This window comes from Amaranthus tricolor, chromosome 12 (assembly GCF_026212465.1).
Source record: "Amaranthus tricolor cultivar Red isolate AtriRed21 chromosome 12, ASM2621246v1, whole genome shotgun sequence".
Classification (NCBI taxonomy): Eukaryota; Viridiplantae; Streptophyta; class Magnoliopsida; order Caryophyllales; family Amaranthaceae; genus Amaranthus; species Amaranthus tricolor.
The window spans coordinates 2,051,554-2,074,944 of NC_080058.1; the positions used below are offsets into that span (position 1 = coordinate 2,051,554).

The 23,391-nt window shown below is 35.3% G+C and overlaps 2 protein-coding genes across 2 annotated transcripts; one reads left to right on the top strand and one right to left on the bottom strand.

Moving 5' to 3' along the window:
* The first annotated feature begins 644 nt into the window (after positions 1 to 644).
* Positions 645 to 10,728, top strand: LOC130828880 (magnesium-chelatase subunit ChlD, chloroplastic). Its single transcript, XM_057694908.1, has 15 exons — positions 645 to 1,020; positions 3,216 to 3,394; positions 3,736 to 3,820; positions 3,909 to 4,225; positions 4,443 to 4,566; positions 5,811 to 5,903; positions 6,620 to 6,715; positions 6,983 to 7,123; positions 7,223 to 7,420; positions 7,739 to 7,894; positions 8,149 to 8,256; positions 9,715 to 9,849; positions 9,982 to 10,140; positions 10,283 to 10,403; positions 10,481 to 10,728. The coding sequence occupies exons 1-15, from the start codon at positions 760 to 762 to the stop codon at positions 10,564 to 10,566; spliced, it is 2,259 nt and encodes a 752-aa protein (XP_057550891.1). The 5' UTR covers positions 645 to 759; the 3' UTR covers positions 10,567 to 10,728.
* Positions 10,729 to 11,225: 497 nt separating this feature from the next.
* Positions 11,226 to 22,050, bottom strand: LOC130828882 (xanthine dehydrogenase 1-like). Its single transcript, XM_057694909.1, has 13 exons — positions 21,912 to 22,050; positions 19,038 to 19,137; positions 18,119 to 18,227; positions 16,537 to 17,994; positions 15,472 to 16,029; positions 14,817 to 15,056; positions 14,358 to 14,642; positions 14,051 to 14,272; positions 13,429 to 13,590; positions 13,164 to 13,298; positions 12,838 to 13,074; positions 12,387 to 12,560; positions 11,226 to 11,860 (listed from the first exon to the last, which is right to left on the bottom strand). The coding sequence occupies exons 1-13, from the start codon at positions 22,048 to 22,050 to the stop codon at positions 11,618 to 11,620; spliced, it is 4,062 nt and encodes a 1,353-aa protein (XP_057550892.1). The 3' UTR covers positions 11,226 to 11,617.
* Positions 22,051 to 23,391: the final 1,341 nt, after the last annotated feature.

Below are 23,391 nucleotides of genomic sequence, written 5' to 3' on the forward strand. Positions count from 1 at the left end.
ATCCAATCAAAAGTAAAATCTAAATCAAAAACAAACATAAAAACATTTTTTTTCATTTAATTTGCAAATATAAATAAATTAAATTTTTTGTCAAATATCATCTTTAATACTACTTATTAGTAGTAGAATTTCTTTGAATGTTAACCCTTCCTTTCATTGAGCTTGTAATAAAAAAAAAATTACCTACAATAATTCAATCTTTTCATGATTTTTTTACAATAATTTTATCTATTGATTAACCATGAATAATCCCGACTTTATGGGTATTTGCCTAGAGCAAACTCGGGTAATCGGATTACTTGCTATAGCAAATTTTATTTTTTTTATAAAAAATAAATTAAATAAATGTTAAAAAATATTAAAATTCTTTTGGAATTTTTTATGTAAATGTTTTTAATTTTTCTCTGAACTTATATTAATTTTCAGTTTACTTTATTGATAAATTACCTATTATAACATGTCATCCGAATACTTAAATTTACTCTAAGAAAATACCTATAGAGTTAGAATTATTCACGATTAATTAATAGTTGGAATTTTTTTAGAAAAATAAAAAAAATATTGGATTATTCTAGATAATTTTTTTTAAAAAAAAAGATAATAACAAAGAAAAATAAAAAAAAAATAAGAATGTAAAAACCAAGTTCATAATGTTGGAACTATACTCTTAATATTTTATTAGTGGATGAGAGTGAAGCGGATAAGTGAAAGAGCAAGCTTCATTTTCTTCATCTGGTCATCTTCTTCAAAAGTTCAACAATGGCGCTGGTCTATTCGCCAGCTTCGATATCATCCTTCTCTCTCCTCCATTCATCTTCCAATAAACCACCATTTCCACTTTCTTTCAATTATTCTAAGCTCGTTCGTCGCCGCAACGTCCACCGTTCTTCGTCGGCGTTCACAATTCGTGCCGCTGTAACTTTGAATTCCGAAAATGGTGCCGTAGTTTCTGATTCCGAAAACCCTAACGAACAAGATTATGGACGTAAGTTCTTTCCTCTTGCTGCTGTTGTTGGACAGGTCAAGTTTCCTTCTTTCTTTTTCTCTCACTTGTTGATTTTCTGTCAAATTTTAATTGAATATTTTATTAATTTGTTTGCATTGTGTGATTTTGAAGAGTTTTATCAACATATCATGTTTGTTCTAGTTCTATATGCTGTATTTTGAGTAAGATTTAGTTTTGGATAGTTCTTGGTTTGCGATGGTTAAATTTTGATTGATGTTTTTATAAAGAAGTTTGTTTTTTTTTTCAATAAAAAAGTAGGGAGTGATAGTTCTAGGTATGCGATGGTTAAAGTTGGTGCATTGTTTCCTTGAATCAGAATTCATCGACAGTGATTTTGAGTCTTTGACCTTATTGCTATGCATGTTAAGGTATATGCTCCTCGACTTATGAGGAATGGAATAGATTGATATTATAAGAACTAAATTGAGCTTAAAGTATTGGAAAATATGAGTAGAAGAAATGTGAGAGAGAAAGCGGTGGGCAAGCCTGAATGGAACTTCAAAAAAGTTGGGGAGAATAGGCTGCAAGTCAATGGTGGTTTGAAATATTTATGATATCGAACTTTTTTTCTCTAAATTCAGATCATAGTGTATATATACGGCTTCGGTCACATTCGCTCAATTGGATAGTTTTTGCTGATGTGTCGGCCTATATTTCAATTGCGATAAGCTCAATTGCTACACGGTAATGAGACCTTTTCTTACTATGATTCTGTTAGTATAAATGTGAGAACATGAGATGCAGCTTACTATCCTCATGGTATTATTAGCATATAGCAATTTAGCATACCTGAAAGCATGCTGTAGCTCAATACTAAAGTTATTTGAAGGAAGGCTTGATAAACCTTAGCATATGTACCATAGGTTGCGACACTGATTTAGCATAAGGGAAATGAAAAATTGGTGTTGAGGAGTCTTGTTTCAGCTTCGAACCTTCCACTCGATCTGTAAGACTAGTATCTACAAGATGGCAATTGAATAATCTCTAAGCTGTGGTATGCCTATCCATTACAAATTAGCAAGCCAAAAATTAAGTCTTTTTGAGTCGCCTGACTATTAAAAAACCCACTCTTCCAAGGCTATATGTACTTGAAGCTTCTGCCTTATTGTGTAACAGTTTAATTGGGGAATTAATTGTTTATTGCTAATATAAGCCAACATCCAGCATCCATGAATAAGCTTCCATGATGCAGCTTTAGAACTCACAGATGGGTCATCAATCCAGCCATCTACTTCGCCAACAGTTTATTTTTTTGTGAGTGATAATGGCTCTGAAATTCCAGACTCATGCTACTCTGAGGATGCAAAGTTTATCTCAAGTAACTTGAGTCTTGCAGATCCGCTGCCCTTTGAAATGGTTTACCGAACCTTTGAACTTCTGTTAGAATATTCTTGGGCAAAATAAAAATTTGGCACCAGTAGAATAGTAGATGGATTGTAAATAACCGAGGAGGAATTTTATGAGCTGTAAATTACGCACATAAGACCAATTAACTCCAAAACTTGGCTTTGGCAACAGCCAACCTCCTTATTCCCCAAATGCTTGCATTAAACTTAAGTTGGTAGACAAACTATTGCACCTTCAAACTAGACAAGGCTTATGCCTGTAATTGACTACATGACTGGAAGCTTTAGTGAGAAGCAGAAAGGAATACTATGACAAAAGAGAAGAATCTTCATCAGTCAAGAAAATAGCTGAACTGCAGAAGATCATTTACAAAGTTCATATAATTCAGCTTTCTATTGACTTGATTACTAGGTAAATTGGTGATGAAGATGTCCTTGGTTCATCTAATTAATTACTTCTATGTATGTAGAAAAGGCTAGGTGGACCAAGATCAACCTGGCAGAACTCATTTGGTAATGGAGGGAGTGAAGTGTCTGGAAAAATGTCATAAATTCTAGTACAATTGATGAACCAGAAAACCGGTTTTAATTTAATTATACCTGAATGTATTAATTTTTGGTCAATTATGAATGAAGCTGGTGAATCAGTTGCTTCACGGCATTTTTCAGAAAAATAAGTAATAGGCTCATAGTCAAGAGTAGATATCATCATTGAAGAACTTGTATTCGCTTCATCAGCTTAGTCAAGATGTTTTGTTTTAAGCGCCTATCATAATGCTTTACTGAAATATGTTTTCTTATCTTAACATTTATTGTTTGTGGCCTCTTCTCTCTCTTTTAAAAGTGGGTACAATCATTTGCAGGATGCTATCAAAACTGCACTTCTTCTTGGAGCTATTGACCGCGAAATAGGAGGGATAGGCATTTCAGGGAAGCGAGGGACGGCCAAAACAATTATGGCACGTGGATTACATGCTATTCTTCCACCTATAGATGTAGTTGTAGGTTCCATTGCAAATGCTGATCCATCCTGCCCTGAAGAGTAAGGTTACTTCGAGTTATTTGGATTTAATTTGTGAAATAATTTGCGTATTCTATAATTATAGACCCCTGCTATTTTGGTTTCTTAAAAATAAGAGCATTTTCTTCTTGTTGTCTGTTTTATGTTCTCCTGTGGAACTTTATGTCACATACTGACATACATTGTCTTATTCCCAGTATTTGCTTTGTGTGTAGTTTGAGTTATTTCGTTTATTGTTGTTTAATTGGCAAAGTCTAAGATTCCAACGAGTCCAGTTCATGCACTTCATACATTTGTATTACGTTTTTGGGTGTTAGATTAGTTTGCTTGCATAATCATGTTATGAAGTGTACATGGTGAAGGTGGGAAGATGGATTGGCTGATCAACTTGAATATAATTCCTCTGGCAATATCAAGACTAAAGTTGTAAAATCTCCTTTTATACAGGTACTTCACATCATGTAAGAATCCTAATGAAATCACCTATTTTGATTTTGTACTGTTATCCATCCATTGTTTCTTTGCCCCTTTGCAGATTCCTCTTGGTGTTACAGAAGATAGACTTATTGGGTCTGTTGATGTTGAGGAATCGGTGAAAACAGGAACCACTGTTTTCCAGCCTGGGCTTCTGGCTGAAGCTCATAGAGGTGTCTTATATGTTGATGAGATAAACCTTTTGGATGAAGGAATCAGTAATCTTCTTCTAAATGTCTTGACCGAGGGTGTAAATATTGTTGAAAGAGAAGGAATCAGTTTCCGTCATCCATGCAAGCCCTTATTAATTGCCACCTATAACCCAGAAGAGGGTGCTGTACGTGAGCATTTGTTGGATCGTATAGCAATTAATTTGAGGTATAGCATTAAAGGTTCCTAATATGCAAAGTTGTTTTTACATTAACTGTTGGTAATATTCCCTTCATTTTCCTTACCCTACCTCTTTTTAAGTACATATGGATGATATACACGTTGCACATTGAGCTGCATGTTTTTTCGGGTCTGTCTTTCTTCTTCTAGATTATTAAGTTACTTTTTATTGTTATACTGCACTAACTTCCATATCCTTTTGCAGTGCAGATCTTCCTATGAGTTTTGAAGATCGTGTGGCAGCTGTTGGAATCGCAACACAATTTCAGGAACAAAGCAATGAAGTGTTTCAAATGGTTGAGGAGGAAACAGAATTTGCTAAAACACAGGTAATACAAGATATTATGCTGTATTTTACCCAAGCTCATCTATCCAGAATAAGAGCATGGCTTTATAAAATTCAGTTTATTTAAAAAAGTCTTTATTTTTGCGTTCTTGTTATTCTAATATGATAAACTTTGATTACTTGAACCTTTTCTGATCCTTTCTTCTTTTAGCATCAAAATTTATTCTCACCCTCCCTTCCTGGAACTCTTGAATTATGCAAAAGATGCTGAATCATGGAAGGCTAAATTTCCTAGTACACAGTGAGGAACACAGTGAGGAAGTGATGGGTGTTGTAGTTAGATATTTTAAATGATATTAAATATATCATTTTAAAAACCATGTAAAGCAAAATTCAATGAAACTACGACTACTATTACTCAGAAACATATTGACTTGAATGGTTAGAAAGTTTTTAATAAATAATTTGCCACCTATAAAACTCATCCAGAACAAAGGAGTTGTATTTTAAATTGATAAGCAAACTCTTCAAATTTATGTACGAAACGGAATGAATGCAACAGATGAGGATGATAAGAACTCCCCAAAAATGGTAAATGAAAATATATCACATTCTAGTTGTGCTTCACTCCTCTGAAGAGCGATCTTGGGAAACTTTGTAGCTATCCTTCTGCCCCTCAACATCTTCATTGAAGTATACTGTTACTCTGCCCTGAACTTTCTGTCATATTATCTCTCATAACTCAATGCAGAAAGAATTAGAACAGTGGGACATCAACCTCCACAGAAGGTGCCTCCTCTTTCTGATTATCTTTCAGAAATCTCTAGATGCGAGAGAGAGCTACCTACTGTATATCTATCATCTCCATTCGAGTCCAGATATGTAGTAACAAGTAACCTCATTATGCCCCTCTAAGTAACTAACCAAGGGGAAAATATGGTAAAAGTTAGTTAGAGCAGATAGGAAGCTATTATGTTAGTTTGCATTGCTTGTTTGCATTGGGACTGGATCCGTCTTCATCGTTTTCCTTTGCATATGTATGGATGAATTTTCAGTCTATTACAGTCCCTTCACTACAAAGGATTCTCTCTCTCTCTCTCTCTTTCTCTTCTCCTTAGGCACAAGTGACATGCATTAGGATAGATACATTTATCAGGTTACAAAATTTTCACATTAATAGAGTTTACCTCCGCCATTTTGCTGTCTTGAGGTATGAACATTTTGGCCTTTCTTACGACATGGATTTTAAAATGTATATTCAATGCTTTGTGTTGGTCTATATTACAGATCATTTTGGCACGGGAATATTTGAAAGATGTTACTGTCAGCAAGGAGCAACTAAAATACTTGGTCATGGAAGCAATACGAGGTGGTTGCCAGGTTCTACAAATTTGGCCTCTTTTGATTCATCGTGATATTTTTATAATTTTTCTTGCTTGCCTAATTTTTTCAAAGATCTTTCTGCATGTTTTGATCCATTTTAGTCACATGTTTGTTTCTGTAACAGTACACTTGCCTTTTGCAATTAAAGCAGACAATTGTAAATTATTCTGGTTGGTCTGTGTTAAAGCTTTGAACTCTTTCAATGTTTGAGCTCTGTGTTGTGGTCTGCTATCCTGCTTCTCACTTTTTGGATGAAATAATTTTGTTGTCAAATAGACAAAGGGTATACTTTAGTGTTGTAAAGATATCATTAAATATGTGGATATCTAATAGGATATGTTATACACTAGCATAATATAGGATGATGAATGCTGATATTCTCAAGTAAAAGAGTTTTTAACATCCATCAAACTGAATTAGCAGTTGCTCAGTTTTGATGGGTTGCTACTGTTAAGAATTTCAAATGGGAAGGTTGATGTTGGTCTTTGTCTTGTGGAGAAAGGCTTGCTTTATTTTACGTCATGGATGATATGAAATACATGCTGCATATTCTGTGTTAGTCAACACACTATTAAGTTTCTTATCTAACGTATTACCAATTACTGTTTGAGATTAATGTTTGAACTATGCTTTCTCTCTAATGTAGAATGAAGTGTACACTTGCTTAATTGGTGATTGAATACATCTTGAACATTATACCTAACAATTTGCAGGGTCACAGAGCTGAGTTGTATGCTATGCGTGTTGCCAAATGCCTGGCTGCTTTAGAAGGACGTGAAAAAGTCAACGTGGATGACCTAAAGAAAGCTGTTAAGTGTCTTTCATTTACACTTTGTTGCCTTTCTGCTTTTCCCTAGTTTGTTACATTTTAAATTCTAAAGTCAGCTTTTCTTGGGTTACCGGAAAAAGTCAAGGAATCATAACTAACTGAACTGGTAAAGAATCGTAGCTCAAAAGCTTTGGGCCTTTTGGCTCCTAGATTTTAGCTTCATTCTTTCCTGTGTACCAGTGGTCGTCTTGTAGTATTGTAGGAACAGTAACCATGATCTCCGTTTGAATTGTATAGTTTCTTTCAGGTTGAGCTGGTTATTCTTCCTCGCTCAATCGTTCAGGAAAGACCCCCAGAAAATCAGAATCAGCAGCCGCCGCCACCACCACCACCTCCTCAACAAAATCAGGACTCCGCTGAAGAGCAGAATGAGGAGGAAGACCAAGAGGTTCTTTTCCCCTTTTCAAGTTCTCCTTGCTCTTGATTGTGATGTGAGTTTTGGCTTGTTCTCTAAATACCTTTAAGGAGGTATTATCATATGTTGCAGGATGAGAATGATGAGGAAAATGAACAGCAAGAGCAAATACCTGAAGAATTTATCTTTGATGCGGAAGGAGGTTTGGTGGATGAGAAACTTCTTTTCTTTGCCCAGCAAGCTCAGAGACGTAAAGGGAAGGCTGGGAGAGCCAAGAATGTCATATTTTCAGAGGACCGAGGCCGCTACGTTAAGCCTATGCTTCCAAAGGTTTCTAGCTTATCACAACCTGACTAATCTTTATTTACTCTTCTGAGCTTCTTCACTTTCTCTCAGTCTGCAATAGGCCAGTGGATACAAGGGTTTCTCTTGTCCCGCACCAAGGCTTGTCAGTCTACTTTCCCCAGTGCCCCAGCCCCTAGCCTGTCCCAAGAAAGGCATAAAAGAGACAAAATATTGCAATTCATTTTTGACTCAATAAGACTTCCAGAACAACACATGTGATGAAATGTTTCTTGACTCGATTATTCTGGAGGTTGCCTCTTATAAATTTGGTATATAATTCCTAATCCAATGTTTTTTGAGCAGGGTCCTGTCAAGAGATTAGCTGTGGATGCAACTCTGAGAGCTGCTGCTCCATATCAAAAACTAAGGAAGGACAAGAATACACAGAAGGGGAGGAAAGTTTTTGTGGAAAAGATGGACATGAGAGCAAAAAGAATGGCTAGAAAAGCAGGGGCTTTGGTATGTGCTGCTTGCTGAATCTTTTTGTCACTTCTATATTTCTGCCATTTTCCTCCGTACTTTATGTCTTCCCTGCAATTCTAAAATACTTAGAATTTGATTTTCAGAGCATACCGACCTTAGAAACATAGCAGAATGACAACCTTCTATGATCATGAAAATAATTTAGAGAAAAGGCATCACTATTGATACCATTTTTTCTTTGGCATGATTATTGTTTTTTGTTCTTTGGCTTGATAATGGTTTAATGGCAGGTTATATTTGTGGTTGATGCTAGTGGTAGCATGGCATTGAACCGTATGCAGAATGCAAAGGGTGCAGCACTTAAGTTGTTGGCTGAGAGCTACACTAGCAGAGATCAGGTGAATCTAATGCAAATTATAGATTCGACATATGATCACTCTTGATGACTTTGGCGCAGTTGCACAAATTCCTTCTGCCAAACATAGCATATGCTCATCTAATGTTGCATCATGCAGCCTTGCAGGGATAAGTTCAAAAGCATTTGTAAAAAGAAATGTGATTTTCACTTGTGTTGTGCCATTGTTAATTTTTGTCAGGCCTGTATACTGGAATTCCTCGATTTACAGCTACAATATTTTGAGTTCGCTAGCACTGCCGTGCTTAAGAGAATAGCCATTATCATTTAGAGTTCTTTGTTCCGTTTTTTAGTTTTGAAATGGAAGCATACTAAATGACCTCCTAGAGGATCATTTATCAATCAACTATTGCATCTAATTTGTAAGGTAGAAGGTTTTACTCTTGAGGTTTCATATAATTATGATGTCTATCTTTTTTGAGGAAGTAATGCAATATTTTGAGGGAAAGGAAGGGAAGGCGTAGGACTTCATTTACCCTCCTTTACAGTGCTTTTGAATGACAGGATTTTAGGGGAGGAATTGGGAGGGAGAATATGAATCCATTTTATATTTTTTGAACCTCATCTGTGAATAGTCAGAAAAGGAGGAATATATTAGGATCCAGTTTGTTATTGAGACGAATTCTCAGAGGAAAAATGTGGTCTATTTTATGCTTCCCTCCTCCACACCATTGCTATTCAGATGCTGCTGATTCATGTGCATTATTGAAAACCATTTAATGGAATGGTTCGGTACTTTTTGTCCGCCTGTTGGTTCAGAGTAGATTTTGTCCAGTGATTAAGGTGCATACATATTTGTCACTATCAACTTGAGGAAAGATTGAGAACAGCTGCACTTGTATGTGACTCCATAGTATATCTGTTGACACATTTGGGTCTATGGCTGAGAAATATTCTCATCAACTCCTCCCTCCCAATTCTTTCATATACAGTTATTTTTGTCTATTCCCGACGGATTCAATCTTTCAACATCTTGGTTTTCCCTTTTGATATTGGAATCCCTAACCATTTCATTTAAAACATGATTTAACTAGAACTATGTCCCCAATGGGATGATATTCGAGAGTTCGTGATCTCGAAGTTGTGGCACCATTACTGCATAATATATACAGTGTAGACACGTGGGCATCTAAGGCATATATATTGTTTGGATGATGTTAGATGTGACATTTTCTTCTTCTACAACTTTTGAATTTGAATCTTAAATAATAACCAAAAGTTCTCAAGGGATACCCGTTTTACTGCCAGATACTTTTGTGTTACACCTGCTCTATGCAGTATCTCCTTTATCAGACATGGACTATCATACGTATATATTTTCTTTAATGTTCTCAACTCTCTGCAAATGGAGGCATTAATAAATCCCTTTTTGTGCCTGATCATTTTTGAGAATTATATATTTTGGAGTTTCTCTATGCTGATGTTTTCTTGACTATGTTAGGTCTCTATCATTCCATTTCGAGGGGACGCTGCGGAAATTCTTCTGCCTCCTTCCAGATCAATTTCAATGGCAAGAAAACGTCTCGAAAGACTTCCATGTGGTGGAGGTTCTCCTCTAGCTCACGGTCTTACAACGGTTAGTATTATAAACTGCTTATACCCAGCCTCATCTGCATTTGCATCTGCATCATGTAAAAAGTAGATTTATTGCTTATTCAGACAATGACATGGTCCTGTCTCTGATTCTTTCGTCCTTATACATGCATAGGCTGTGAGGGTTGGACTAAATGCAGAAAAAAGTGGAGATGTTGGACGCATCATGATTGTTGCTATAACTGATGGTCGGGCAAACATATCGTTGAAACGATCTACAGACCCAGAAGCAGTTCCTGCAGATGCCCCACGGCCTTCTGCGCAAGAGTTGAAGGTACTTTTACCTTTTGAAGTTTGAATTTTGAAGTCCAATATCGTCATTGTAACTTATAACAATGTCAAAATATATCGACATTTCGGTAATATATTTGAATGTTTCTCAATTGAAAAATTTTCGGTGTTGTGTCCTTCACTAGGATGAGATTCTCGAAGTGGCTGGTAAAATTTACAAAGCAGGAATGTCACTGCTCGTTATTGACACAGAAAACAAATTTGTATCCACTGGCTTTGCCAAAGAAATAGCTAGAATCGCGCAAGGTATTGTAACCGAAAGCACATTTTCTTCTAATTTCGATATGCTTACTTTCCTGAAAGAATTTCAATTTCTTCTGCAGGAAAATACTATTACTTGCCTAATGCCTCTGATGCTGTAATCTCAGCTACAACTAAAGAAGCCTTATCCGCCTTGAAAAGCTCATAACTTGTAGCGTAACTGTAATATCTTATATCTATATTGTGAAGTATTATCAACATAATTTTATAATTTGTAGATTAGGTTCAACTTTTTTATTTTATTACACGTAAAACCTCTCCTACAATTTCTTTAATATAATTGAAAAATAAATAATGCATTTATTACCAATTTAGTATGATTACTGCAAGTAATCTTTTCATATCATTATTGTTTAAAACAGATGGGGCGTAAAATTTTATTTTGTGATTGATAATAGGGCGAACTCAAGTAATCGAAGGGCTAACTTTCAAAAAATTTATTCAAAGATAGAATTTCGTAATTCCATGTATACAGGAAGTCAGGAGGTATCCACTTATTAGTTGTCGCAAACCTAGATAAAAAGTTTGCTTAAGTTAAACTATAGTCATATTTGATTTGTCTCAATATAAAATTTCAATCTGTAATGAACAAAGGTCGTGCAAAAACATCCAAGCAGGAGAAATAAGGAGAGCATTCCGCAGTGGAACGACCATGAAGGATAGACATACGAACTATTGCTTTCATTCACATGAAGCAAGCGACGTAGGCATAGCCTTGGCTCTGCACAGATCAAAAGTTGCTAACCTACAGCATAAATGAGCCAAAACTGATGTACGAACTAGCACTTGTATTTGTTCACTTCTTCGATTCATGTAAGCTTGCACTTGCAGCATTGAACGAAATTATATGCGAGTTATTTGTGGTTGATAGCGGGGCAAACTCAAAAAGACGTAAGAGTAACTATAGTCTGCAAGGGCGAATATCCGAATACGAAAATAAGTAAAACAAGCTCAAGATTACAAGAAACAGAGGAACAATTTCCAGTTCTTACCAATCTAAATGTTCAGGTTTCCTTCACAAAACCTTGCATATAAGCCATAATTAAAAATGGGTGAGGTTTTTTTCCTTTCAAATTTCTACTAAACCTAGTGACGACTTTCCAGAATGTAGAGAAAGCCAAGTGACGACTGACAACTTGTATCGGAGATTTCTTCTAAACAACAAGGCCATGCGAATTCTCTAAGCCATAAGAACACGTTCAAACACTGAGTTTAGGACGAAAATTTGAATCGACAAATCTTGAAGTAAACTCATCAGTACAGGCCATGCGAATTCTCTCAGGTGTAGCAGGATTGTCGAGAGGAAACCACCCGTTGTAACCTGCTTGTGCTCTAGCCGCTGTAATAGCATCCTTGATAGCGAAAAAGACAGCAGATGCAAGAAAGAACGGAGGTTCACCAACCCCTTTAGAGGAATGTATGGCCTTAACATTTGGTACTCCCTGCATATCAAACCGAAATCCTTAGTAACTTAGGTTATGCAAATTATAGAAAACTTAGGTTATGAAAGTAACGAACACGAAATAATGAATTTTACCTTCTTTATGGATCTTCGTTTTTATATATTGCAATCGAATACAAGAAAACAAACCTACTCTAAAAGATACTCCTACCACTTATCAATTATCTCCAATAAGACAATAGTTAGCATAGTGTAAAAATAAGACAGCATTGTATCGTATCGGTAGCATTGCAAAGGTTTTGAGAACTACCCAACTGATACTAACCTCGTGGTAAAGGTGTAATAAATGTGTTTTAGACCAATTATGTAGATACTCATAGTCTCAACCGATATTTGGCAATACGAAAAACCGGAGCATCCTCATTGTATATTGATTATTGTATATATTAAAAACCTAATGCAGCTCACAACTACCGAAACACCCCCAGATCAGACCAAAAATGCTAATAAAACACACGTCCTCAATGTATATTGATTATTGAAGCAGGAAATGACAGTGCACTAACCTTCAAAAGCGAAACATTGAACTTTAATGGAATATCGTTCAAGGATGGAATTTTGTAATTCCCGGGTCCACATGTATACAAGAAGCCTGGAGGTATCCACTTATGAGCTGCATCTCCCCATTTCAGCTCCTCTAAAGCAACCCAACCGAACCCTTGTATAAATGCTCCTTCAATCTGTAATGAACAAAGGACGTGAAGAAAGGAACATGCTGATAAATATGTCATTGGGCTTGTACACAACAAGACCCGAACCAGATGGGAGTTGATTGCAAAGATGGGAGTTGATTGCACACAAGCCTGATGAAGTTCCGTCCTAAAACCAAATAGGAGTAGCCCATCAAGCGTATATGTTTGTCAATCTCTCTCTAATTTTTCGACGTGAGATCACATGTGGGTTATATTGACACATGACGGATATCGTCAAAGAAGAGCCTTCCGTAGTGATGTTTACCTGACCGACATCAATTGCTGGATTTAGAGAATACCCAAGATCAAGAATGATATCAGCTACTCTTGTATGAAAATCACCCGTCAGCGTATCTACTTCAACCTCGGCAAAAGCAGCACCATAAGTAAAATACCTGAAAGGATTACCCTTTCCGGTTGTCCAATCAAAACCAACATCAGGAGAAGCATAGAATCCATGAGCAGATAGGTCGATTCTCTCAAGATAGCATGCAGTGGCCAGCTGAAAGGACAAAAGCACAAAATGTTACAATGCAACAAAAAATGTCAAAAGAGGTTATCATACATCTACACATACGACAGTACACGCACCTCAGCAAATGAATTAAAGATCTTTTTCGAAGCAATAGGTTCCATCCGTTTTTTTATTTGCTCACAAGCATCTAGAACTGCAGCACCGTACAAATCAGAACTCGCTGATGCAGCAGTAGGCGATGAATTTGGAACCTGTCAATGAAGTAAACAGATAAAAACATGCATGTAAGACTATTATAGCTCTTTAGATTTTTGTTTCTTTTACTGTAAATTAGTCGAGCATTATGGATTATATTGAATTAATTTTCAGTCATTTTGTTACCTTATCTGTACTAGTCTCTGATATGAATACAGAACCCAGAGGAATATTAAAAGCAGAAGCAGCAATCTGAGCAACTTTCGTATGTAAACCTTGCCCCATCTCAACACCTCCATGGGTAACTAGTACTGTGCCGTCAGTATAAACTTGGACAAGAGATCCTGCCTGCAATCATCGCACTTAATTAATACTTGAATCAAGAACACTAGAACAACCTTCGCTTCTTCTCTTTATAAACATATCCTTCGCTTTAAATATTTCCTATGAACTTATTAGTTATGTTACTCGGACTCTTCATTTTACTTCACGTACCCGTGTCCGATCCTTGATTCTCGGACATTGGTATGGCACTTAGACACTTCATTTTAAGCGTAAAATTGAATATTTAGACGTATCCGACACATTGACACGTACCAGTATCCAACATCAGTACCTGAGTCCAAGTAACATAGCTTATTAGCAGTCGCGCAGACATCCATGTGTATGATGACAAGCTCACCGTCTATTAAACATTCATACCGATAAGAATTGAATTTTGCAGTAAAGAATAGTTACTTCAGTGAGGTTTAAATTGTCATGTACAGCTTTTTTTTGCTTGCGCCATTTACAATATATACTAAATTACCTGGTTCGCAAACTTTATTGGAAAAGATATGCCAAATTTTGTTGGAACCATAGCGATTCCACGTTTTTTCCATTGATTCTGAATGTTAAACTCGTCAACCTCCACACGCGCCCTTGGAAAGTCGCATGATAATTTGAGTTGATTCCACAGTTGCGGTAATGTAAAATGCTCAATTACTTGACCGTAATGCAATATGGATCCTTCACTTTGAAAATTTATTTCCTGAGACAGAAAAGCAATTCAGAATGATCAAATAAAGCTTGATTATACACACACATACACACACCAACCCAACTAGTAGTCTTACTCTGATCTCCTCAGGACTCTTCTTGAGTTCCATGGCTATTCTGTGGATCCAATTTTCCGCGATAAGCATTGCTTGAGGACCACCAAATCCACGGAAGGCGGTGTTGCTCGGGAAATTTGTGTAGCATACATTTCCTTTTATATCTACATTTGGAATCTCATACACATTCTCCGATTGAAACATTGCACGTTCAAGGACAGCAAGAGAGAGATCATAAGAATTTCCAGCATTATTATAAAGCTCAAGGTCTAGCGCCAGCACCTTCCCTTCACTTGTAAATCCTACCTGTAAGATGTGTTATATTACACCGATAAAGTCAATATATACCAACACCAAATTCTCGAAACAGTTCATAAGCCACCTTCACCGACGAGAAATAAAACGCACTACTTGCACACCAATCGCATTGTCGAATGGAATCATAGTAAATTATCCGACTAATAAACATAAACTGTATACCTTGTACTTTCCAAGAAAACTGTGACGCTTTCCAGTTATCATCATGTCTACATCTCGATCTAAGATGAGTTTTACATGCCGATTTAAGAGATAGGAAGGAACTGAAGCCGCAGCAGCGACAAATGCTGATCGTGTCTCCTTGCCACCAAACCCACCGCCAATTCTCTTGGTTTTGCATACTACTTTTGACATAGGAAGACTAAGTACACGACTGACGTACTTCTGGTGCTGTTGAAGCGCCTGTGAAATAAATATTATAAGCAAAACAAACCAACTAATTATACCAACAAAATACAGGATAACTTTTATTCCAAAGACAGTAAAATAAATATTTCATGATGATATTGATTTAGGAAAAAATGATATTAATAATCTAGTCTTTCACCCATCTGCTGTAAATAATTTTACCTTCGGATTATTTTTTAATAATCCAATCTTTGCCCTTAGTTTGCTATCAACATAAACTTTTATTTTTATATCATCATACCCTATTAGTATGCTGACAGCAAACAAAGGGCAAAGATTGGTTTATTAAAAAATATCCAAAGTTATGATTATTCACAGAAGATGGGCGAAAAGTTGGATCATTAATATCAATTTTTTCATTGATTTATCGCGCACAAACAAAAATCAGTAACTCTAGGGTGATACATACTTGAGTAGATGAAATCAAATGGACCTCATTACCACCGTCCATTGTCCATACTAAAGTGCTCTGTGATTCCAAGTAAAAATGTTCCTGACCGCCTACTTGTACGTCTCCTTCGATGATCTTGTCACACTGGCCCGAGTGAAAGCAGAGATCAGCATCACCTTTCTTGAGTTGCCTCTCCGAACCCGGATGAAAACTTTTACGCTTTATTGCATCCTCTATAGATAAAATAGCAGGTAGCTCTTCGTATACTACGTGCACACTTCTAGCTGCTAGTTTTGCATTTTCATGAGTATCAGCAACAACTATTCCGATTGCCTGGCCTACACAAGTTACCAATTCCGAAGCAAAAAGCTCCTCATCATGGAAGATAGGTCCAATACGATTATCCCCAGGGACATCTTTGGCGTAGAATACGCCAGCAAACCCAGGTGAGGACTTTGCACCAGAGTCGTCAATAGAGATTATGCGGGCATGAGGCTTACTACTCAAAATGAATGCAGCATGTAATCCGGAGGGCGGCATTTTCACATCATCAACATACTCCACCTCACCTGTGACCTGAAAAGTGCAAAGAAAACTGTAAATCTGGCTAGAAATACAAGACATCAAATCAAAGCATCAGGTACATTGACATTACACTTGATAATATGTTGCATTACTGAATCACATTTCAGCCTTTGACCTCAAAGAACAGTTTTTTGTAGGGAGTCAAAAACGTGCACCATGAAACCTTCAGCTGAAACCGGGAGAGCCTTTTGGGATAAAAGCATGAATGCAACACATGTTATCTCCATTCATGGTGCTAAATATTCCACTTGAAATAAGGGGATGAAATTCAAAGCCGCGACTCTTTTGTTACGTTGGCTTTTGATACCATGTCAAGAAACCAACTTAACCAAATGCTTAAGCTGATGGTTGAAGCCCCAAAAGATATGTTATACACTATCGAAAATAACCCCGCTCATACCTTCCCAGAAACCAAAACAGAAACATGAAAAACAAAACAAAATTTCTAAGGTAAAAAAGAGGATAAGTGCAACTACAGATTGCAAATTTGTGACACACCTGTAGAGCTGAAGATAAATGAACCTCTGGAGATCCAACAGCAGTCCCATGTTTAACAATCTCATAGTCCTGACTGCCCACAATCGATGGCCTATGGGATTTCTGTATTGCTGACTGACAGAATGATGGCATTATTTCTGTCAACGAAGTCTTAATAGACACTTCTCGAGAAACCCAGAGGAAAAATTTGAAGAAAAAACTCAAAGTCAAAGATTTTCGGAACTCCACCATCCCACCTGGTGCATCTTTATCCAATGAAATGTCGTTCTCCAAGATATCTAAAGCCCCTTTCAGAAGCTCATTGTTCCAAGTCTTTCCTATGAGAAATTTTTTCACATTAGATGCAATAAAGGATACAGCAGCAACCCCTCCAAAAACAATTGAAGCATCTCTTACGAGCCAACCTTGATCCTTTTCCTCAAGGTGAACGCGCATCCCAGCATTTACTAATGCTATATCATCATCTCTACGATGAGCCTGCTTAAACTCTTTCACGAACTCTAAAGGTCTCGTCCATGGCAAATAGATCGATAGTAAGATCTCATCACTAGACAAATCCACCAAACGATAACCCACAAAAAAGTTTTCTGCCAACACCGTTCTTCTGTTTCCCGTGCTATTAATGATTTGAAACCTTGTTCCGGCAGCCATCCAAAGAGGATTTAAATCTGATATTGGACTCGCCGTACATATATTCCCACCCACCGATGCAATATTTCTAATCTGGGTTCCTGCGAACCATTTTAGTTGCTCGATAAGTGCATTACATGACGATGTTTCATGAGCAGCACGTTCTCGAGAAACTCTTCTTAGGACACTCAAAAGCTCGGAAAGCCGCACAGCAGCTCCGATCTCCAATCCATCATCTTTCACATTTAAAATATTTAACTCTGTGACTTGCGCAACTGAGACGAGAATTTTATATTGCATTCTCTTCAGCCTCATTTCAATTCCAATCTCGGTGTTGCCAGTGACCAACTTGGCATCAGGATGTTTGGCTTTTAACTCAAGAACGTGTTGAAGCGACAAAGGTCGGTACCACTTAAGTCCATCTGAACCTGTCAAACTGAAAAACGAAGGTCTCCGAAGCAATAGCTCAGGGGGAAAAATAAGCTCCTTATCATTGCAAGCTTCAGTTTCTTTTCCATTTTCAGCATTGCCGTCGGAATTTTGTCCACACGAGCAGGGTTTACCAGTTGATGGGCAAATAAACTCATTGCCTTGACAGCTTGATATGTTATTGGTAGTGTATATCTTATCATCAGTTTTAGCAAAAACTCTGAATGCATCAATAATTGGCCTATAACCCGTGCAACGACATAAGTTCCCGGCTAGACTTTCTTCAATTTCCTGTTCAGTTGGAGGATCCTGGCGAGATCTTAATAAAGAATACATGGACATGACAAATCCAGGAGTACAAAATCCACACTGTGAGCCATGTGCACTTGCTAGAGATTGCTGCAAAGATAGCAATAATATATATCGAGGAACTTCTAGAATTTGGGAGAAATCGATTGAGGTACTTTTTGAACCTCTACAGCCTTCAACGAAATTATATATAAAAGATGAGATCGTTTCGTACCTGCACAGGATGCAGGCCAAGTTTACGTTTTCCAATACCCTCTACGGTGATTACATGCATTCCTTCAACAGAGTATACAGGAGCCAAGCATGCGTTAACTGCATGGTGCCTGGTACAAGACGAACACAGAGAACCAAATTTGGATTCAATTCATTCTTCTTTCATTGAAAAGTAAGATGATATCTAGAACCACATGTACTTACATGCATCCATTTGTCTCTTTGAATTTGTTACATTACACAAATCAAAGTAAGATTGTTTTGGACGCATTGTAGCTAATTCAAAGGGGTAGATGGAGTATTGATTTGCATTTTGCACACAACATGAAAGATGGACTATAGCAGCAACACCAACATACGTTCCATACTTCCATATCTTCTTTGGGCAGTACAACAAATAGTCGAATAACCTTTACATAATTCTTTTGTTCCATTATATCTGCTACATTTTACTAGATGCAATTAAAGTTATGAATCATCATCATCATCATACCCAGTGTATCCCGCGAACAGGGTCTGGTGAGGGAAGGAAGGCGACAACTCATACCCATAAAGGAGAGTGCGGCAAATCCTCAGCTCGAGAAAGATCCACTGATAAATGCTCAGAAAAAAGCTATGCATAACTAAAGATTATAAAAATTTGATATTATAAAAATAAGCGATTAAACGATTCAAACAAGATCTTACTTGACTATATTGTATCTTACACACTAGCTGATATAAAATAAGCTTGAACAACGAACAATATCAAAAATACTTGTGTAGCAAGTATTTCAAAATGGAGGCAGTATACATAACAGCCTGAATTGGTACTTTACATACACATTTTTAGTCCTAAAATCAGATTCTAGAACCATGCTACCAGATATTAAAACGCACAGTTAATAAACAGGACAGGTTTTTGAATTGAAGAGACTTACACACATATCTGGCGCTGCCAATCAAAGTAAGAGACCATGACAGTACAAGCACCACAACCTCCTTCGCCGCAGCCTAATTTTGTTCCGGTAAGACCCTGACCTGCACTCAAAACCACCAAGACTTAAGATGATCTGCCTCAAGCTCCTTCATGCAGGTGTTTCAAGGGTCGGCTGAACACTCATCTCTGCATATATACAGTACAAACTCGACTCGACTGTCATTATATGTACATATCTTAGGCAGAAAAATTTTGGAACTCATTAAAATTCTTAGATTACTTATTTCATTTTCCACTATGAAACCATTCTTTAAAACTAAATGACTACTGAGTCTGAGAATCAAGTCTTTTCTCAGTTGGAGCAATGACCTGTCTCCCAAAGTAAGAACCTGAATTTGATTTTCACTTAGCGCTCCCTTTTCATCAACCACCATGTAATCAAATAAAATAAAATAAAATAACTAAATAAGCATTATTTTCTTCATAATTTCTCAAATGTGAATTCTTCAATAAGATAGGTGTACAAACTACAAATTAAGATCAAAAACACCCCTTTTCTCATTAAAGGCAACCCTTCACATTTCTCTTATATAATCATTCCTCTAAATACTATTGTCAAGGTTCTATACAATTCACAAATATAAGTTGTGGAAGTTTTAATCATAGAATTTCCATAAAATTTACTGCATTCCTTTATATGGTAAGTACTAAAGAGTTAAATGGTACTTCATCAAATACGTGTTACATTATGGTCATTGATACTATTTGTCTTTTATATTTATTTCATTAACCGTGGCTAGTGTGTAAGAATAGGATCTTGATTGAATTGTCTAATCGAAAATTTTTATGATATTAACCTTTTATTTTAGTTATATATAATTTAATGTATAAACAATCAAAATAACATATTAGATTGCGTAAAAAAAAGTCGAATACAACAAAAAAAATATATATCATTGTAATTTTAAATGATATTACTAGATAATACGAAATAAACCTTTTATTTCTCCTCTTATAATAATCTCCCATTATTATATATTAATACTAATAATTCAATCTATTGTAGAAGTTTGCCCCTCATAATTTAACCATAACCTTCCCCCAAATTGACCTACACCCTCAAATCGACCACCCTAATTCAACCACCATTGTTACCACCTCCAAAGTCGGAACGGAATCATTGTTAAACCCTGAACCGCCCAGGACGCCACCGTTGCGCAAGCTTCAATTTGACGCGTTGTAACCGTGGCATTCGCCAGTGGGTGATGCGAGACTGCTGCTGGGGGAGGGAATGCTATGTCGGAAAATGTGGGGGATGGGGACACTCGAATTCGGTGGTCTGAAGTGGGTACGGAGATCAGGAGATGGGTAGCAGTGGGGATGAGGGGAGGGCTGGGAAAATGGTGGCAGATGGTGGGGGAACGGGTGGCTGCCGGCTGGGTGGGGAAGAGGAGGAAATCTTTTTTCATTTTTTATTATTAAATGTCGATAAAAAGTACGTAGTATTATTGTAAAAAAAAATACTTGTGTTCCATTATACAGATACTTGCTACATTTAACTTTTTACGTAATTCAATGTGTTATTTTGATCATTTATATATTGAACTATATATATTTAAAAATTATAAAAACTTAATATTATGAAAGTATGCAATTAGACGATTGAAACATGATTTCATTTCACTATATTTTTTCTTACATATTAATCGCAATATATAAAATAAGATTAAACTATAAATATAATGAGTATAAAATACTTAAGATTATCATCTCATAGTATATAATGTGAGAATCTATAGAATAGGTTATATTACAAAATAATTTTGAGCTCACAAGTGAAAGACTATGCTACTATACTATAAATATTAATTTTTAAAAAAATAAATGCGTTTCTTAATAATTAAGCAATCAAAATAAATTAACCTAACATAAAATTAAAAAATTTCACAAATTCATAAAACTAAATTAACGATATCAAACACAATAAACTGAGGTTAAATAAAAATCTACTATAATTTATACGCTAATTTAATTTTAACTCTTCCCGCCTTTAAAAGTTTATAATATTTCATTCAAGAAAAGAATTTTTCGTGATTATATTATATGTAAGAATGTCTATGAATTATATCCGGATCAAATTCATTTTTACGAGTCTACGTCCTAATTCTTAGACCCGCTAGATTCGGATCTATATCAAACGACGGATCCGTAGTCATAAGGGCCCGTTTTACTGATTCCCATACATTACTGCTTTGAAATCTCAAAGATTCACTAATATTTTCAAATCCATTCCAATTCCCCTGTTTCCCTTCTACCTTCATTTATTGTCTCATCTTGTCCCAAACCTTTCATTCCCAAACCAATTGCGGCTCTGCAATATTTTGGATTTTCTTTAATTGTTTTATACTACTACATTATTATTATTATTATTATTATTATTATTATTATCCTTAAATATCTATTACTCATCATCATTATAACCAGTTACCCTCTTATAAAAATTATAATTAGGATTTAAAGAGGGAAAAAAGACGACATTTGATATCTATAATTCAATCATTTTCTCAATGCAAAACAAAAATCAATCATACATGTGATGTGAGGATAAGTGAATCTGTTTTGAATTCAAATCCGATTCTAAATTCATGAGAATTATAAAATCCAACTCGTGATAATTTGTAATAATTTATTTGATTTACTTTAGGGAGTATTTTTTTAATAAAAATTTAACGTCTTAAAACAAGTCATCAAATAATATTAATGTTGAAATACCTTTAATTTTGACAGATTATGCTCGATCTTTGCACGTACCCAAAACCACGCTTAACATTAAACACAATCAATCATAAAAAAAGAACAAAAAAGAAGCAATTACCTCTAAGGTACTCAAGAAGTGTCAAATGAGCCAAACCATTAGAGAATACTTTTCTTTCACCATTAACATAAACTATAGCTTCATTTGGTTCCTTCTCTTTTAGTGCTCCATTTTCTTCGTCATCACGCAAACACCCCATTTTTTTTTTTTTTATGGTATCAGAAAAAACTATTGCATATAAAAATTAAAACTTTCTAAAATTCAAATGAACAATTTAAGAAAAAGATTATCAACTTTGGAGTATTGTGTTTTTGGTACGAGTTTAGTGTATATATAATAATGTTGATAGATAATAGAATGCGAACACTGAAGAATAACTTTAAAGGCTTCAGATTACGTGGGGGTTGAATCCTAAGTATTAAAGTTGATATGATATGTGATGTGATTATATAATGGGGTCAAAATAAAATTTGAATCAGTTTAATATATATTTTTTATACTAGTAATTTTTATTTATGTATAATTAAAGATATTACCAATTTTAAAGTGTATTAATATGTATATTTTTAATTGTCGCAAATAAAAGAAAACTGATGAAATATATGATATTTGATAAGTATAATATTATCGTTGTTTTGAAATATTTATAATTAATTGTAACATGTTATAGTGGGAAATTTTCGTTTTCAATTATAAGTATAATATCAGTTGCACGTATAATATATGAAGTAGAGCAAGCTATTGGAATTATCATATTTGATGTCATATTTGACATAATTAATACTCTACCAAATATATGATATATCTCACTTAATAGCTATTCGTTCAATTTTTACATATTTACTCCTTTCATTCAACTTGTATTATTTTTTTATTTTAGTCTGTCCTATTTAATTTATATTATTTTTATTTTTGAACAATGACTTACCACTTTCTTTTAGTTTCATCTATATATTTTAACTATTTTTTAATTTTATCCAAACAATTTTCTTTTCATTTATTACTATTTTCTTAAAAATAACTTTTTTTTGAGATCATCATCATCATAGCCAGTGTGTCCCGCTCATAAAAAATTATGATCAAGATCTGGAGAGAGAAGAACGATAACAGCTCATACTCATATAGGAGAGAACTTTTTTTTGAGAGGTTCTTAAAAATTAAGTGTTTTTTAATGTGTACACAAAACAAAAAGTTATTACAATGAAAAATATATTAAGACAAATCAAAAATAAATTAATCTGACAAATGTTTATATGTACCCATTTAAGAAAAATTATAAAATAAGATTAATTAATGCATAGTAAACAAAAATTATAAAATAAGATTAATTAATCAATAGTGTTACTATTCAGCCGTAGATATTGACTAAAAATAAGGAATAATATTTTGATTTATTTATGATATATTATTTGATATATCATCTAAATTTTGATTTATGATATATTATTAAATATTTGATATCATCTAATATTCAATATCTAAATCTGATAGGAAAAATTGTCCTGAATAATCCCACCTATTGTCCATCTGCCGTGAATAA

Excerpts from the sequence above, each read along its gene's own strand:
- LOC130828880 (XM_057694908.1), top strand. The coding sequence starts at position 760 with ATGGCGCTGGTCTATTCGCCAGCTTCGATATCATCCTTCTCTCTCCTC. Across the intron at positions 1,021-3,215 it reads TTGCTGCTGTTGTTGGACAG|GATGCTATCAAAACTGCACT; the intron begins GTCAAGTTTCCT and ends AATCATTTGCAG. Across the intron at positions 3,821-3,908 it reads TAAAATCTCCTTTTATACAG|ATTCCTCTTGGTGTTACAGA; the intron begins GTACTTCACATC and ends GCCCCTTTGCAG.
- LOC130828882 (XM_057694909.1), bottom strand. The coding sequence starts at position 22,050 with ATGGGGTGTTTGCGTGATGACGAAGAAAATGGAGCACTAAAAGAGAAG. Across the intron at positions 17,995-18,118 it reads TTGGCCTGCATCCTGTGCAG|CAATCTCTAGCAAGTGCACA; the intron begins GTACGAAACGAT and ends CTATCTTTGCAG. Across the intron at positions 13,075-13,163 it reads TCTTTAATTCATTTGCTGAG|CTGGCCACTGCATGCTATCT; the intron begins GTGCGTGTACTG and ends TTGTCCTTTCAG.